The sequence below is a fragment of the Aythya ferina genome (genome assembly GCF_964211825.1).
Source record: "Aythya ferina genome assembly, chromosome: 8".
NCBI lineage: Eukaryota > Metazoa > Chordata > Aves > Anseriformes > Anatidae > Aythya > Aythya ferina.
Genome location: NC_140304.1, coordinates 21,221,583 through 21,239,416, shown reverse-complemented (window position 1 = coordinate 21,239,416; position 17,834 = coordinate 21,221,583). Strand labels below are relative to the sequence as shown.

Below are 17,834 nucleotides of genomic sequence, written 5' to 3'. Positions count from 1 at the left end.
AGAGGACCTCTAGTTCCCTTGATAGAAGGTTTAAAAGTAACACATAAGCACCATTTTTATGTTTACAGAAACTCAAGTTTTGAAGAAGAGCAAAGGCAAGCACATTAAACAACTTTAACTTCTCAATTTATGGTAACCACCTCTCACATTTTTGGGATAAATTTAAACTTTGACTACACTTGATTAAAACTGTGGGCCTAAGCACAACAGAGGTGTTTGCATTTAGCTTTTTGTGAAGGAGACCTAAGACTGCCACATACTTTGGTAATCAAATGTTTATTACACAGTGGTGCAAGAATACCAGTTACTCACATGGAAGTCCTTTGGTTTTAACAAAAATAATGTCTGGCAGGCTATGCTGAATTGGTTCTGGCTGCAAAAGTTATAGCCTGCTACACTGTGAACTCCCGTGGAGGTTAATTTTATTATCAGTAGAGAACACCAAAGACCATGCACTTTTTGACATTTAATCAAAATTTAGTGTAATAGGATGAGATGTAGACTATTGCTGCTCAAAGCTCTTGGAAATACACTTTTTCAAATTCAGTAATGGTTCTCTGATGAACACCTGGTTCATGATACATTGAATTTGATTCAAGTGTTTAGGTTCTTTGCAGTCTCTGGGCTAGGTCTCATCTGAAAACATGAGAAAAATTTGCATAAAGGAAAAAAAATGAGCATGAAATATAAATTCGTAGCAGTGACTGGTTGCAGCAATATTAAGACTGTGTTAGAACTTTAATTCCTTCATTCCTGAGTGAATTACTCATTCAAATTCAGGACCACTGGAAATCAAAAACAACAACAACAACAAAAAACATACAGAAATTCAATTTCTGATGCAGATATGCTCCTGTCAACATTAAACACATGGGAAAAATATGTAGTACCATGAATCTGAGCTTGAGTTAATTACATTTCAGAATAATTGCAAATAGTATGATCTCATTTAGGTATAATCTTTCATGAAGACTTGCCATTTATAGTTTACTAAAGCAGGTAACATTGTTTACAATTTCCCCAACTATTTTTAGATAGATTTTCTGACCAGGAAGGATTTTTGGTATGCAGCTTCTTATACGTGATTTAAAAATTTTTCTTTTTCTTCTGAGCTTCACGCTTGAACTCTCTCACTTTGCTAAGAAATTGTTTCTGAGTGTTATAATAGTTACAGGCTTGGTAGCTTGCAGTTCTACTTTGGTCACCCAGGAGAATGTGAACTACTACATAAGTAGTATTTCAGCTTGCATGAATTTAGGATCTATGGAAACAGATGTGGGCCATTTTATAGCTAAATGCAATAGAGGTGTTCTAGGTACAGAGCCTGCACAGAATTGTGTTTCACTGTGGGCAGTCAAATCAAACAGGAACATGTGGTTCCCTTGCTTATATTATTCCTGATTTTCTCTTCGTGCAGTCTTCTGCCTTAAGAAATATTTCTAAGTATTCTTATACTGCAAAGCAGGTAGAGGAGTTTTCTTTTTCTAGTCATAAAAGAACATATTTAACAAATGTTCTCATTAATAAAGGAGGGTCAGAACTGTTTTTGGAACTGGTGGCAGAGTGAAACCTATCTGATGCTGGGAGAAGTGTTGGCTGGAGCCTGGGATAAAGCCAAGGAAAGGGTCATTTGAACTGCAGGGCTGGAACACTGTCTTTGGGGAAACCCTGGTCCAAAATCTAGCCAATAAAATCCTGCTGCAATCCTGTAATTTATCAGGGCACTGCAATCATAGACACCTCATTGAGTTATGTGTGAAAGTGTGAAAAACTGCGACAAAGTATTTGCTGCATTACTGAATCATTGTAATTAGACAGGACAAACCTAGTTATGAGTAGGATTTTCTAGAGGATAGACAATTAAATTCCAAGCAATTCAATATGCCAAGCATTTTTTGCCTTTAAAAATAAATAAATAAATAAAGTGGAATGGAACATTTAAATGAGAAAATTTGGACAGATAGATGAATTTTATACAGCCCATAAACTTTATTTTTCTTTGTTGATTTACTGCTTTACCTAAAGGAATGGTGTTATAAAATGGTAGTTGATATCCTGTATTGTGAAACTCAATTATTTCTGCAAGCATCACTTAATTGTCTACATCACACTTGAAAGGCTTAGCAAGGCTGAACTCCTTGTAAATGTTTCAACAAAGAAAGTACAGATTCTCTCTTTTACCTTCTGCACCAGAAAAACACTTGAGTACACTTCATCACCACATGAAATGAACAGTGATTTTCCTCTGTTTCAGGGAGGGATGAATTGTGCAACAACAAATAACTTAGTGGCTTGGTTGACAAAACTTAAATCAGTGCTTAAATCAATTGTTATACTGTTGCATTGGAATATTCTATGTTCCAATCTCTTGTTTTTCTCTGAATCAGAGAGGCACTAATTCTGAGGAAATTGATTCTTTAACAGATCTTCATATTTTTAATATTTCTCCTTTTTTTTAAAATTTTTTCTTTCTTTCCTATTTTCATTGTTAAAAATGCAGCAATTAACCTGAAAACATGAGTCAACTGTGTAATAGTGTGATGGTTTGTTAACAAGAGGGCTGTGCCATCCACAAAACAAGCTTGTTGCTACTTGGATGAATGCTGTGTCCTGTTGTGGGCATTGTTTATTAGAAAGTGCAGACTAATTCGCTGTTTGCAAAATATGATGAAGCAAGAACATGGACAGTATGCTTTGTGATCATTAGTTTTTTCTTAACTTTTTTTTTAAAAAACTTTTTTTTTTTTTCTTTCTGTCTGAATTCTTTTGCACGAGGGTTGTCCTATAACCAGTTAGAAAAACTTCCCTCTCTTTTAGGATTCCATTACAATTTAGGTATCCTCGAGAAAGATAACAAACGTCTTACAGAGATAATAATAGCTCACAGATTCAGATGCATTGCATTCACAAATAAATGTTAGTATAATTAAATTACTATATTTTAGTTAACTATATTAGTTAACTATATTAGTTAAATTAGTTAAATAACTATTACTATATATACAGCAAAATAAGGCCTCAGTGATTTACCTCCAGTTAGTTATTCTATTGGCAGTATACCTCAGCAAAAAAAGGACAGAGAACTTGAGCAAAACTTTAAATACCACTCATTGTACACAGGCAATGAAAAATATCAGATCACTCTGAATTTCATCAAAGGATACTGGCGAGAAAGGATACTGTGCTCAGTGCTCTTACCAAACTCCGAGACACTTTGACCTATTCTTTCCTAATATTGTATATTGCTTATGATATGTACTGTGACATTTACTTCAGTCAATAGGGTTGCTGGGATATGCTGTTTTCACATTCACACTATTAAAAGAAATACTTTCAAAATGAAACATGGAAATATGAGATTGGAATACTGCAACTTTTCCTGGACCTTTCACACTGAAGGTGTCATGAAACACGGAGTGATTTAACACAGCTGTAGTTCTTTGTTTTAATTTTTTAAATTCAGGTATGGAATTTTTAAAAGTAATTATTGAACATAGGTCTGTATAAAGTATGATGTTTGATGTTATCAGTATGGGGTATGCTGTCCCATATTAATCTGGGACTTAATAGTACACAAAAAAACATAGCTTAATTCAATCAATACATTTGAAAAGTATAGCTGCTAAGGAAAAATATTACATGCACTATAGTTTATAAAATTGGTTATTTACTATTTGTTTTGATACTCTCTCAGAAAAATGTACCAGTCTGGTAATCAGTCTAACAGAGTTCTATTGTTGTTGGTGACTTCTGTATTTCAAACTGAACTCTGTTTACACTTGTGCACTGTGTATTTTACATTTAGGATGTAGTCGTTACTGTTTAATATGTAGATCCTTAAAAAATTAATAGTTTAGCATTAGAAAAATAGCAATGTTAAGTAAAAATCTAAGACACTCATCCTTTTTTGAAGCACTGAAAATTCTTGTCTTGTCTTTCATAGCTTGCTAGAATCTTTCCATAAAATGCAGTGGCATGAGTTATTGTCACAAATCATGCTGTTTTTCTATAAATGTTACCTAGACATTCTCTTATGAAGAAAAATCTATGCTTTCAAACCTTGCCTGCAATGACTCACTATTTTTTTTTCCTTTATCCACAAGAAGTTTTGGAGATTCGATACTATTTTGTTGATTATGAATAAATCTATTGTATATCAAATGGTCAAAGCCTAGATTTTGTTCTAGACCTTGCTGAATACGATAAATATGAGCTGGAGATCTGTCCTTTAATATGAAAACAATGATGTAATGGAGAAAACAAAGCAAATAAAAACAAACTCTTAAAACTTGGTAAAGAAAAATTCTACTAAATAAACTTTGTGGTTGACCCAGGCTATCAGACTTGGCGATCCTATTCAAGGTTGCATCAGTGCCCTTACCAGAACACTTCACAAGCAGTCACCTCTCACCTTTAGTGCATTCTTCTGATATTTTCCATTGTTCAATTTAGTCCAGATAGCACTGGCTATGTTTCCTTGGGATTCACCCTAAACAGTTTCTTTTCCTCTTTTTTTTTTTTTTTGGTGCTTATGCTTGTGTAGAAGATAATCACATCTCCTACTGAAATTTTCTTGGCCAAACCATGTTGATTATAGCATTTCCTCAAAACCACGTTACTCATTCCAAACCTTTAATCATTTCATCTGTTTAATTCATTCCACACTATTGGTCATCTTTATGGTAGCAAGGTACAGCAATATACACTTTTCTAGCCACAGTGTCATTGGTGAGGAAACAGTAACATATTTTCCTAGATAATTCCTCTACCAGTCAGCTTTTATTAGATGTCATGGATGATCTTCAGAAGGTTTCAGAAATGTGTGGATAATTAACTATGAAAGCTAACAAAAGATAGCTGCTAAGACAGACCCTTTTGAAAAAGACATCAAAGAACTCTGAACTATTCAAAATGGAAACATGGAAATGCACTGGCAGCTTTTATTCCTTAAGTACAGCTCAAGTGCACTAAGACCTGATGTGACAAGAGCTAGAAGTATGGCCTTCATCCTAAGGGCTAAGTACTTCTCAGAAGGGAATACATCTGACATCAGACCGGCCAATTACTTAATGTTCAAAATGAAAATAAAAGAATTAAAGCCATTACACTGATGAGATGAAATGTTCTCTCATAGATGTTCTGATATTAAATCAGAGTTAGTCAAAGTTCTAGAGTAACTGTATAGACTCATCCATGTTCAGCACTCTTCAAACTTGAATCAGGCTATGCAAAGGCTGTCTTGTTTTTGCTGCTGTGCTGCATAGTGCTAGTATTCATTTTGTACCTGTTTTTCTATTTCCTACATTTCTCATCTGTTTTACTTCTACTGGGTAAACAGCTTTATGTCTACTGCAGTTTCCCAGGCTAGAAAGTAGAGATCTCAATCATAATTTCTGGGTTTACCATTAACTATTTATGACCTCAGGCAATCAGAATGTTAAAATGCTACTAATTGCTTTGTTACTAATTAATGCAAAAATTAAAACCCTCCAAAATTTAGTATGTTTTAATTTGTGTGCATTTTACATTTCTAAGCACATTCAACTTTTCTTTCACTAGCTGTATGCCAGGTGTTTTCTCCTGTATGTGAATCTAATTCAGCCCATTTTAAAGTCAGTTGCTGTTCCTTGCATGTACAGATTAGTTTCTGAATTACTCTATCCTGAGGTAAAAGCTGATCAAATTCAATCTTAAGCAGTCACAAGGTGAGGCTGATTTTTTTTTTTTTTTTTTTTTTTTTTTTTTTTTACAACCTGCAGTGTTACTAATGGAGTCACAAGCTGCAAGAGAAAACACAAAATTGTTTTGTCTTTAAACACCAGAAGTCAGACTAGCTTTTCGTGCTTGTGCTCATATATATACTGGGCCTCATATACATGTGGCTAGCCTCCAAGATCCTTTATGACTTCTGCACATGCTTCTTCTTTGAATATGCAATGCTAAACTTCCTGCGTAAGCACAAATATGTGGAGAGTGTGGTTGCAAAACTAATTGACAGATGTTTTGTCTCTACTACTGTGTCTTAAGATACACATGCACCCATCTGGTTATTAAATCCTTGCATCTGAGATTTGTTTGGTCAATCAAGTCATGCAGAAGTCTGTTACCAAAGTTGAATGCTTTCTTTGTTTCTCTAACAAATCCAGCCCTCTACTTTTCAACACACAAAGGCACAGAAAATCAGTGTACAGACATACAGTATATGTAATTCTTCTTTGCTCCCGTCCTTCATAATACACTCTCAAATCTTGATGGTCTGCTCCCTCTCCAAACACCTTTTTTTCCTTCTCTCGTCTCTTCTCTGAAACTCTATAAATGCTATTACTGGAAATATCATTATCTTTCATTAGCTCACTGTTTATCAAACCCTGCTGTTTTCAAAATTGACTGGCTTATTGAGATTTCAGAGGTAAATTTTCTGCTTGGCTTATGTCTATATTTATACAGATTCTATTAATTTAGTAAGAGCTGTATGGCCACATGGCTGTCCATCATGATGAAAATGAAATTTCTTCTAATTAAGGATATAAACTTGTTTGACACCTTTCTTTAGCACAGGCTTACTTGAAGTAAGCCAACACTGTGAGAATTACTTATAATAAAATTAGATCACTCTTAATTAAATATCTCCACAGAGAGACCTCTTCACATCATAACTGAGTGCTTTTCATTTTCATTAAGATGAATCTATTTCTCCATCAAAAATTATTTTCTGCCAGGAAGTCTAACCACTTTCATTTAGTTGGAAACCTTGAGGCTGAGTTCCTGCTTACAATTGCGGTTTTTTGTTGAGTCTAAATTTTAAAAAACACTCTGCTTTAAGATACTAGCAATTGTAGGGAAAACATTGCAGAAATACGAAGCCCTTTTTGAAATTAATTTTCCTTACCTTTTCCTTATTGCTTTACTTTAATTTCATTTTGTTTACTTTGGTATATATGAACCAAAATGTATTTCTCCTCACTTTTAGATAATAAAATACAGGGATAACTTTTTATCATTTGTCCATAGCAATCACAAGCTCCTGCATCTCTGTTGATCTCTAGCTGTGTTGGTACAGCTCAGGGAAGGAACTGTATTCTGTGATGTAATATTTGGCCATTCTAAGACTGAGTTTTGTGCTAATCAGGTTGCATTTATATTGCTTGTAATCCAAAGCCCCTCAAATTAATGGAATCCATCCTATTGCTTTTTAATGGACTTTGAATTTGTATTTGATGATATACTTAAAAATAACACTGAAGTATTTTTACTTAAAAATATGAAAAATGATAAGAGGAGAATCTGGTATAGAAAATCAAAATGAAGTTGCCTACTTGCTAGTATATATTCTGGTTTAGGGAAATTTCATCCATAATTAAGAGCTCCTTTGAAATATTTTTCCATTTGTAGGAAGTGCACAATTTACAACACGTTGCAATAGAGCAACAGGGTTATGAATATTCCACTACATGGTGTATGTTAAATAACAGCATCCAGACTTTACTGAGTTGAGTTTATAACTGAAAGCACTTAGTAATATCTTTAATAAAAAGGCACAAAAATACTGCTGCATAATTCAATGAGAATTGCCTTGGTGATTATGTACATTAGGTACAAGATCATATTTTTGGGGTTCTTACCATCATTCTGTTTTCTTAAGGAAAACAATGTTGTCTAAGTTTCTTTGACTAAAGCTTGCAGAAACTACAGAGTATTGCCAGGCTTGTGCTGCCAGGAAGCTCAGTGCTGTGCACTGTAAAGCAGATGGGTAATAATTACTTTTATAGATTCTTTTTTTCCTGTTATTAAAACATAAATAACTTCTCTACCACTCAGAACATTTATTACATTTGAATTTTGGAAGAAAGAGGATAAAAAAAATATCTAATGGTATAAAAATGTAAAGGTTACAATGGTGATTGATTTCAAGTTACTCTCTTCCATTATTTTTTACCACCTTTTATAGAAATTTTCCTGTTATGATCTCAATTTTATTTTCTCTATCTGGAAAGTAACTTTAGAAGTGGATGACCATTTTCAGAAATGCTTGTTTCATACTGATTTATTTTAACCAATTATATTACTGCCTAAACAGTTAAAAAATAAAATAATAGAAAATTGGCAGTATTAGATTTGCAAATATTAGCATTTCCCATTTCAGAAATGAAAAACCATTAATTCATGGATAAATGATTACAATAATTCTTTAACTCTTTTCTATATATGGTGTGTTAAATGCTATTTCTGCCAAAAGTTTGACTTCTCTGTTTTTTGATGTGGAAGAAATGATAACTTATTGTAGAGCACAAATACAAAGGTGAAAACAGTTGATACAAGATTCCAGGATCACAAAGATGTAAAAGTTAGAAAATCTTAATAATCTAGGAAATATATGATTAGAAAAAGTAATTTAAATTATTAACCCATAGAACTCATTCGGTTTGTCACCTTTCACATCTGCAAATGCAAGGAGGTTGTATGCAACAAAAGAAAAGATGCTTTTGTTTTTGTTATTAAAGGCAGCTGTGTTCTGTTTCCTGAGACTTTTGATAATGGAGAGCTACTGATAATAATCTGACCATGGTTTTGTAACAGAACCAGAATCTGGAAAAGCATGCACGTTTTGCAAACAGCAGCATTAATTATGGGTTATTAAACGGAAAGGAAGAATTTCACTCAGTCATGGCTTTGATTGCCCTGTCAATATCTGCTCAGAATAAACAAGAGATCGCATTCTTCATTTCTCCATGAGTTATTAGTTTCAAATATCTTTTTATTCTTGTATGAATTACAATAGATACATCTGAAAATGAGAACATTGTATTTCATCCTAATTGCCTGAGAGCTACACTTGTCCAGGGCTGGCATGGCATATTGGATGATGACACTCGACAGTGAGTCAAGTGCAAGGGCTGCTTTTATGTTTCTGGGAAGAAGATCACTTCAGCCTCTTCTATCTGTTTATTTATGTAGATTGTAAACTCATCAGGAGCAAGGCCAGTTCTGTTACTATTATTACTGTCCTCAGAGTAAACTGGCTGTGAAATAAGATTATTGTAAAGCTGACAATCTTTCTCCTGTTATCTGCATCCCTCTCATATATTCTCCGTCATACCCTTCAGCTTTTCCTAAACTAGCAATGAGTAACAAACTTTAGATGGATTATTACGTAGGCTGCAATATACAAACTACTTCATGTGCAAGTTGGCATGGAGCAGGATTAGGAATCCTATTATGACCTTCAGCTGTACCATTTGCAGGTCTGAGGCTGCTAAAATCTCTGCCAAATTGCTGCAGGCCACTGAACCTGCCTAGCAGTAGGTGCTGAGATTCTTCTTCCACCCTTCTGCCAGAGTTAATGGTCCACTCTTCTGATAAATAGTAAGAAAAATAGGATATGAGTCCTTCTCTGTGGTGGATTGGGGAGATATTTCACCAATAGCATGAAGCTAATTAGCTCTTTTGAAGGAAAAACAAAACAAAACAAACAAACAAAACAAACAAACAAACAAAAACACTCAAGTGTTTTTTTCATAAGTTCTCATCAGTAAACGATGAGTAAATCATCCCTGTTAGGGATAGAATTGGCTCTTGGAGAAGCAGAAAAAAGAATCCAGCCCTCCAGGTAATGAAATTCTAATTTCTGTGGTATGTTGGTTAGGTATCCATTATAGTTAGTCAGTGGAGAAAATTTTTCAAACAAAAATGATTTACAATTCCCCCTTTTAAAAAATAAAATGAAATAGTGAAATAGTATCTCAAATGTGATTTGCTTCTCTCCTTAACTAACTTTTAAATTAGAAGTTTGCTGGATTAGTAACTGATTTCCTGAACTACTTTTATCGATATCACCCTTTACCATATGCCTGAGATGAAAACTTGTTCCATTTAAAAAGAATTTCACCTTTCATCTGAGCTACAATTAAAATTACCATGTAGACCAAATCTCCCAAACAAAGGTATTTAGAATCACATGTAGAAAGAGGTTAAAGTTTCTGTAAAGCAGCTGATCATAACTATGCATTTAGTGTGTGGTGTTTTAAATCTGCAACTATTTAAATTTTGAGAGAATGTGATCCTTTCAAACTCTTTCTTCTGAAACTGATAAAGTCTGAAGAGATAGTTCTCTATCTGTTGCCTAGACCAGAGACTACATGTATATGGTAGGTAATATAGCACGACTACTAGACCTCTTAAAGAACTCAATGAACTGTGCATCATTTATTTTAAGTAATTTAATTCTTTGAAGTCACTATGGAAATTCTGTTCACAACTCATAGCATAATGAGTTAGTTTCAAAATATTCTTTAAAAGTGTTTAAGCTGTCAAAACTTCACCTATTACATCCTTGAACATGTGTGCAAGCAAAAAAATCAAATAAATAGAACCACAAAACTGGAAGGCATAAAACAGGCATACCCCTAATGAGATTTTTTCATGTAATGGACTTATTTTGACCATTATGTCACGTGGCGTAAATACAATAGGTTAGGACAATTCAAAGGAAATGATTTCTTTATTTCATTTGACCTGAGCAGAATGATTGAAAAGAATAGTTGATGAAAGATGTCTTCTGACTTGGTTTTGTATTGTCTCCATTCTGGAAAAAGGAAGAGGAGAAAAGGAGTTAATATGGCTCACTATTTAGTATCACTTTGTAGATTGTTTGTTCTTATGTGTCAGAATATTAAAGAGGTGACTCATAAGAGAGAACATTTTGTCCCACATATTTAAAATGAACAAAAGAATATTATGCTGTTGTTGTTATGAGTAGAACAGTACTTTGCGTCTTGATTAAGCCAACTCACTACAAATTACCCCAGCCTGAACAGGCAAGATTCATGTCAGCAGTGGTGATGTGTCTGTCCTCTGGCCATGTAAGGATCTGGGTCTGTGGTAGAACAAAAAATAGATACTCCATATAATCATAAAGGAGACATCCTTTGATTATGAACTCTGAAACATCATATTAGACTTTAAAAAATACCTTTTTTAATTGGTAAATCTAGTATTGATGAAAGCCAGCCAAATGCATACTACCTTCCCAGAATTTCTTGAAGGGAATGCTTCTGAAATCACTGATTTATAGGAAGAACACCCTCAGATTATTCTGTAGTCAATTTTTAGAAAGTAGTTAAAAATGTTTCAGTGACACACCTACTAAATAATCCCCCTCCCGTTATTCTACTCTTGCCTCATTTCTAAGGGGAAGGCTTCTACAAAGTATAAAAAAAAAGCATAAAAATATATGGAAGAAAGAACTGAACTATGCCCAGAGAGATTTGCACCATCTCCTGTGCATGCTCTGTTCTGATATAATAGAAGAAAAAAAGTGTCAAGAAAGTACTAGATACAAAACATTTGCAAATGAAGAAGAAAAAAGAGGAATTATCGTTCTTCAGTTCTTCCAGTTCTAACCAAGTTAGGTACTGTCTGTAGTAATCAAATAATTTTAGAGTGACGATATGTGATAAGATGAAAGTCTGTCTCTAAGTGGGAAAAAAAAGTAAATCAATAAAGTGATGTAATGAAAGGTTTTAGCAGACAATTATATTATTTAGTATTGACTAGCATGATCTTGTTGGTGAATCATTTGACCAACAACTAGCATCTTCATTTATGTGTTTATATAAACATTACTAAGAATAAATGTAAGAAAGTATAGAATCAGTTATTATTAATAGTATTATTTTTTTGTATTGCATATTCTGGCATATCACAACTATCCTGTCTTAGGCTGGAAACTTCTGGGTTCAGTTATTTTTTTTTCCACTTGAAGTTTTGTCTGGATGTTGGATGCTTTTGTCTCCTGGATGATGGATGCTTGAGCTCTGTGCTCCTGTGTTAACGTGGTTTGGCTGTGATGACATGGTCAAATTCATCTCTTTCAGAAACTTAGCTCGTGTTTTTGGTCTACTCATCAACCAATTGCTTTGCAGGTCTTTTGGTATCTCAGTAACAATCTGTTTATTTGGTATCAATAGACCCTTCTGTCAAGACCCTTCATTGCCAAGCTCTTTGGCTAAGGGAGTGGCTCTGAATGGACTTCTTGGCTACTTCTTGTGACAGGATCAAGATCTACATTAAGAGAGAAAATCTGTCTTTGCTTTTCCTAACAAAAAGAACCACAATGCAAATATGGTCCCAAACTACCAAACCTCTGTTCCCTGCCCCACTCTCATCAAACTTCACTCGGGAACTGATATTTCCTGTTTGTTCTGTCTACAGCAACTTTTACCTCATTTGCCAAGGGACATGTCTCATTATCAAGAAGAAAAGAATTGAACTTCCTTGATGATAAGGATGTTTAGAAAACAATAGTATCCAAAGTTGTACTTCCAGTAAGAGCAAACAGTCCCATTTTAGATATCAGCAGGTGGAAATCTCAGCAGAAGGATGCATATTTGTTGTTATGATTCCTGATGACCTTTCTTGTTTTTACTCCATTCTGATAGTGAGTGCCTGCTGGCATGTTGGTGTTCTTAACCTCCTTGAATGATTTAGGGCTTGTTACAAAACACTGTTAATTTATATTTAACTACCTAAGAATTTCCTCCTTTAACTGTATTGGACAGTACACCAATTCAGGAAATACTTTGGCCAGAATTTGTGACTACTTTATGAACTACTTGATGGTGAAGCATAAAGGCCAGGGTGGCATTTATCTGAATGGCAAAGCCATGCCTGATCTTTTCAGCACATTCTGATGAACCGTACTTTTAAAAAATAGAAGTGTTTTAACATATTTTAAAATGAGTATTTTGAATATGCCACGATTCTGGGAGTATGCATTTTATCCACTTTCCTAAAAAATCAAGCAGACCCAGCATCCCAAGACCACATTTTTGAAGAGAAATATTACAACTTCCACTATGTACTTCATGTAGCTATATGGTCTAACTACACACCAATATGATAGTGTACGTGAAATATGTTGTTACAAAATATATATTTTGTAGCTTGGGTAGAAATTCTGCAATTTTGTCTTAACATTATAAAGCCAGGACATTAATCAGAAATTATGCCTAATTTTGAACAGGTATTGAACAGTTACACAGTGGTTTTTAGAAAGCTTTATTTGTTAAATTTATATATATTTATATATATACTATATATATATATATACACCCTTTATTGTGCACTTGTTGCCATTTTACTATGTACATTATTACTTTCAATATAACTGACCTCATTTTCTGACTCTATTTTCAAGGCATAATTTATAATTAACTTCTAATGCAAAATCAGTGTTCATTGATTGTAAGTGTTTCATGGAATAGTACTGTGAATTTTTCTTCACTTGTATGTGACTTAAAATCAATGCCTTTGAAAATCTGCTGTAAGACCTAGTTAACACTCCCCTCAGACATGTAGATTATTGCTCATTTTCTAATACTAAGAATACAAAATATTACTACTAAAAGTACAACAATAACTAGTAACACTTTTGTTTAAGAAAGGACTCAGACTTGTAGGACTGCTATTTTCACTCCCACATTTATAATGTCTGCTTATTAATAACTTTCGAACAGAGCAAAATTCTAGTAGTAGGAAATGGAGAAAGCTGATCCTCAGTCAGTATGAAAAGCTTAGTTCTGCTGGTGTCATTATTATTTCTCAGTCTTCCAGCACTCTCCAAAGTCAACACCCTACCAATCCATAACCCCACAAGGCACCTAATTATCACAGAAGCCATTATTTCACTTATGCCAGGAGGTCAGAAATGTTTATGGGGGGCACATGTCCTGCATTAATGTCCTGCTCTGGTCAATGTAACGTTATCACCTAACTGTTACAGATGCTTAATAATGCCTGTGGCCATTTCTCCTCTTCAGGCTGTACAGAAGCTGGAGCAATCTCCAGTGCCTGTTGTCTGAAAAAAAAAAAAATTAAAAAAATTGGTAGTTTACATACTCACTTTCCCAACACTGATTCTTATCCTCCTTCACCATCTCTGCAGCAACTGAAATTTCACTCTGCCTCCTTTTGGCAGACCAGAGCTTTTTGGGGGATGAACTATCCAAGTCTTCCCCCCCCCCCCCCCTTACTCTAGCCACAATTTTAGCAGCATGCTGAAACATCTGTCTTGAGGTTTTTCTGCTCTTTTCTTTGGCTTGATAATGGTGTTTTAACTTCTGGTTCCCAAAGTCTTGAAGTACCAGCTTCATTGCTTCCCTTCAAATGGAGTTGCCCCACATTTTAGGAGAGATGGGTGAAGAAATCTGGCTAGGAAAGAAAGGCATGGTGCAAACTGTTTGTAGTATGAAATCTCCATCTCTATTTCTGTCTGGAGGAGGAAACATAAAATAAACTATTTTCCTCTGAAATGTAATGTCAATAAATTGCTTTGAGATGTTTTTATACTTTATTGTGATCTTAAAAAAAAAAAAAAAAAAAGAGCTTCTGGGAATTTATAGGTCTCAAACAGAACAATTTTTTATTTCTTTTTTTTTTTTTGCTTGTTGCATGATAAGATGCCAAAATGTAAAGGCATATGCAGGGAGACGGTCACTGCATAGTGCTTTTAACTATTTTTGTATGTGACTTAAGGTACAATTTGAAAGAATGTTTTTAGTTGGCCTGTATTACCTCAGTGGTGAATTAGGCAGAGGCAAACTGTATCCATAGTATTCAAGGCATGAAGGAAAGCAGAACTTTAACATGTTTGTGACTTGTCATTTTTAAACAATTGCTTTGTGGAGCTAGCAGTAGTACAAATCAAGGCTCTGTCTTAATGTAAGCAGATACACATTTTCCATCGTTCTTACTCATGAAATATTCTGTAATATATTACAATTCGATTTTATATTTTGACTTTAATTTTATATTTTGGTTTATTTCTGTAGTAAGAGTTTTCAATAAAGATTCCCATTCAGGCCTGCTTGGTAATCCTGGACATGGATAGATGAAAGAGAACTTAGATGTCATCTGTAACTTCAAGCTGAGTATGTGATGTGAAACCAAGAAACCTTGGATCTTGTTCGTCACTAACTCCTCATCTGGCCATGTTGATGTCATATTGCACCAGTGGAGAAATGCCCCCAGGAACACTGTCAGCTCGGCGTGATCTGGTGGGTGTGAGGGCCGTGTGTTTTGTAATGTGCACATCTGCATTCCATGGCTGACTTCCTGGGGGCTGCCCCCTCCTGAGCTCCCTGTGCACCGGTGAAAGGGATGGTTGGGAAGAATTGTGTGGAAAGTGAAGGGACACCTCGCTGGTAACAGAAGTCGGTTGCCCCATGAGCTGTTGCTGCTGTGGCTGCAGCACTGCTGGCAACACCTCCTGTGGTGATCTTGCCGCGTGGCCTCGTCCCCTGGTGCTGTGACATAACAAGGCAGCCCGGTCCCCGTCACCGGAGCCCTCTCTGCAGCGGGGCACAGCGAGGCAGCACCTGCTCCGTGCTGGCTGGCGCAGGAGGGCCGCTCTCCTCCATCTGCCCTGCTCCGACCTGGGGGCCGGTCGCAGCCTCACAGGGGTGAGGCCTGAGCCGAGGGGCTCCCGGTGCCCGGACGAGAGCAGGGGCTGTCAGAGCAGCCCAGAGGGGCTGGGAAACTGCAACCCTGAGCTGCTGGGAGGAAGGGAAGGAGGGAAAGGAGGCCGGGAGGGGAGGCGGAGGGAGGGCGGGAGGCGGGCGGCGCCGGGCGGGAGGCGGCGGCGGCGGCGGGCCGGGGGGCACCGCGCTGCTCCGCCGCGCCTCTGCCGGCACCAAGGAACGGAGGTGAGGGGCGGCAGCACCGGCACCGAGACTGGGACCGGGACCGGGACCGGGATCAGCACCGGCACCGGGATCGTGTAGGAGCGGTGCGCGGCAGTCGGTGTCGGGGACGGCGGGGAGGCGGTGGCGGTGTCCGGGGCTGCCTGTGGCGCTGGTGCCCGGCGTGGTGGGCTCGCCCCGCCCGGGGGCGCCGCGCACTTAAGGCGCTGCTGGGGGCGACGGGGCGCTGCGGTGGGAGCAGCCCTTCCACGTGCTCGGGAGGCTCGCTGTTACCGCTGTCATTGCTGTCACTCTGTCACCTCTGTCAGCGGTGTCGCCACGCTGGCAGGGCGCTGCGGGGAGGTAGGCGAGGAAGGCGCTGGGCTGGGGGGTTGCCGGCTGCACCCCTCTTGAGCAGCCTGTAACGCCGGAGACGCGGGTGCCGTGGGCTTAGCCGGCTTCGTCGGACTGGCTCAGTGACTGAGATACTTCGCTGCCTTACTAACGCCTGCTTTTTTTTTTTTTTTTTCTCCTTTCTGCGTGGGAAGTTTTTGCCATCAGGAATGTCCTGAGAGTAGAGATGAGAGATAAGGCGTAAAGTAGCTCGCAGAATTGGCTTCGGTATCAGAGGTCGGCTGCGGTGCACACTGGTAATTCAGCGAGCAAGCTGGGGACTTCAGGACCGGTTATGTTAAAGCTTTAAAACGTTGAGTTGTGAGAGGAGAATTACTTGGAAGATGTTGGGACATTGTTTTGAAAATAAATGCTTAACAGTGAGGGAAGAAAAACAGAGTGTGATTAGCATCTCATAACACTCTAGTTGGAGTATTTCACTTTTGACTGTGGTTGGGTTGATAAATATTTTCATTCTAGGAGTATGTTACAAAAACGTTTCTTTATATATGTAGTTTAACCACAGTAATGTATTGATGATTTCTCGGATTACATGTACATGTGCATTATATATATGGCATACATTATCTGCATAATAGGCTTGCAGAAAATACTGTAAACTACATTTGTATTGTATCATGTGTGCAGAGAATTGTTTTATCCTGTGGCTGCTGCACTAAAATATGATGATATATCATATCACTCAGAAAACAGGAAAATTAGATTCGTACCACAGACTAACATTATGGATTTTCTGTTTCAAATGTCATTGGAACAGTGGCATGCCTCTTACACTCTGTGTGTTTTTTTTTTTTTTAATATTACAGATGCCTTTTGATTGCAAGACTGCTGAAATGTTTTGAGCACTACCTCTCCTCTCCTAACCATGAACAGTTCAAAATCACCTGGGCTGGCTGGATTTGGAATCTTAAAAAACACAACCTGCCACACGGAGAAGAAGATTTCGGTTTTCTTTTCAATAATCTTCATGACAGTGGGAATTTTGTCCAACAGTCTTGCAATAGCAATTCTCATGAAAGCATACCAGAGATTTAGACAGAAATCAAAAGCATCCTTTTTGCTTCTTGCTAGTGGCTTGGTCATCACAGATCTCTTTGGCCACCTCATCAACGGAGCCATTGCAGTGTTTGTGTATGCGTCGGACAAAGACTGGATTCGATTTAACCAGTCCAACATTCTTTGTAGTGTTTTTGGCATCTGCATGGTTTTCTTTGGTTTGTGCCCGCTCTTCCTGGGCAGCGTGATGGCTGTTGAACGTTGCATTGGAGTCACTAAGCCAATATTTCATTCTACAAAAATGACTTCTAAACATGTGAAAATGATGTTGACTATGGTATGTCTTTTTGCTGTTCTTATAGCTTTGCTGCCTATTCTTAGGTTTAGAGCCTATCAAATTCAAGCATCGAGGACCTGGTGCTTCTATAAAACAGAACATGTTGAGGACTGGGAAGACAGATTTTATCTCTTACTTTTTTCTTGCCTTGGGTTACTGGCCCTTGCTATTTCATTCTTGTGCAATGCTGTCACAGGAATTACCCTCTTAAGGGTCAAATTTAAAAGTCAACAAAGACAAGGCAGATCTCATCATTTTGAAATGATCATTCAGCTCTTGGCTATAATGTGTGTTTCTTGCATTTGCTGGAGTCCATTCCTGGTAAGAGCCTAATGTGTTTGCCAATTTTTAATGCACATCACTGTCTAAAACTTATACTTTTTATCTCCAGGTTTAAAGGTGCTTTAGCT

General features: G+C 37.0%; 1 protein-coding gene across 12 annotated transcripts in view; it reads left to right on the top strand.

The window, feature by feature from the left end:
* The window catches only part of PTGFR (prostaglandin F receptor), a 53,929-nt gene that overhangs the window by 18,867 nt on the left and 17,228 nt on the right, over positions 1 to 17,834 (top strand). The window contains exons 1-3 of one of the 12 annotated variants that reach the window (XM_084528254.1): positions 15,293 to 15,458; positions 16,226 to 16,327; positions 16,898 to 17,745. In XM_084528254.1, coding sequence (XP_084384380.1) covers positions 16,957 to 17,745 — 789 coding nt within the window. In that variant the 5' untranslated portion in view covers positions 15,293 to 15,458; positions 16,226 to 16,327; positions 16,898 to 16,956. Of the gene's footprint in view, positions 1 to 15,292; positions 15,459 to 15,637; positions 15,785 to 15,881; positions 16,041 to 16,225; positions 16,384 to 16,897; positions 17,746 to 17,834 lie in introns of those variants that run through there. The other 11 variants (XM_084528251.1, XM_084528250.1, XM_084528247.1 and 8 more) reach the window with 11 other exon arrangements.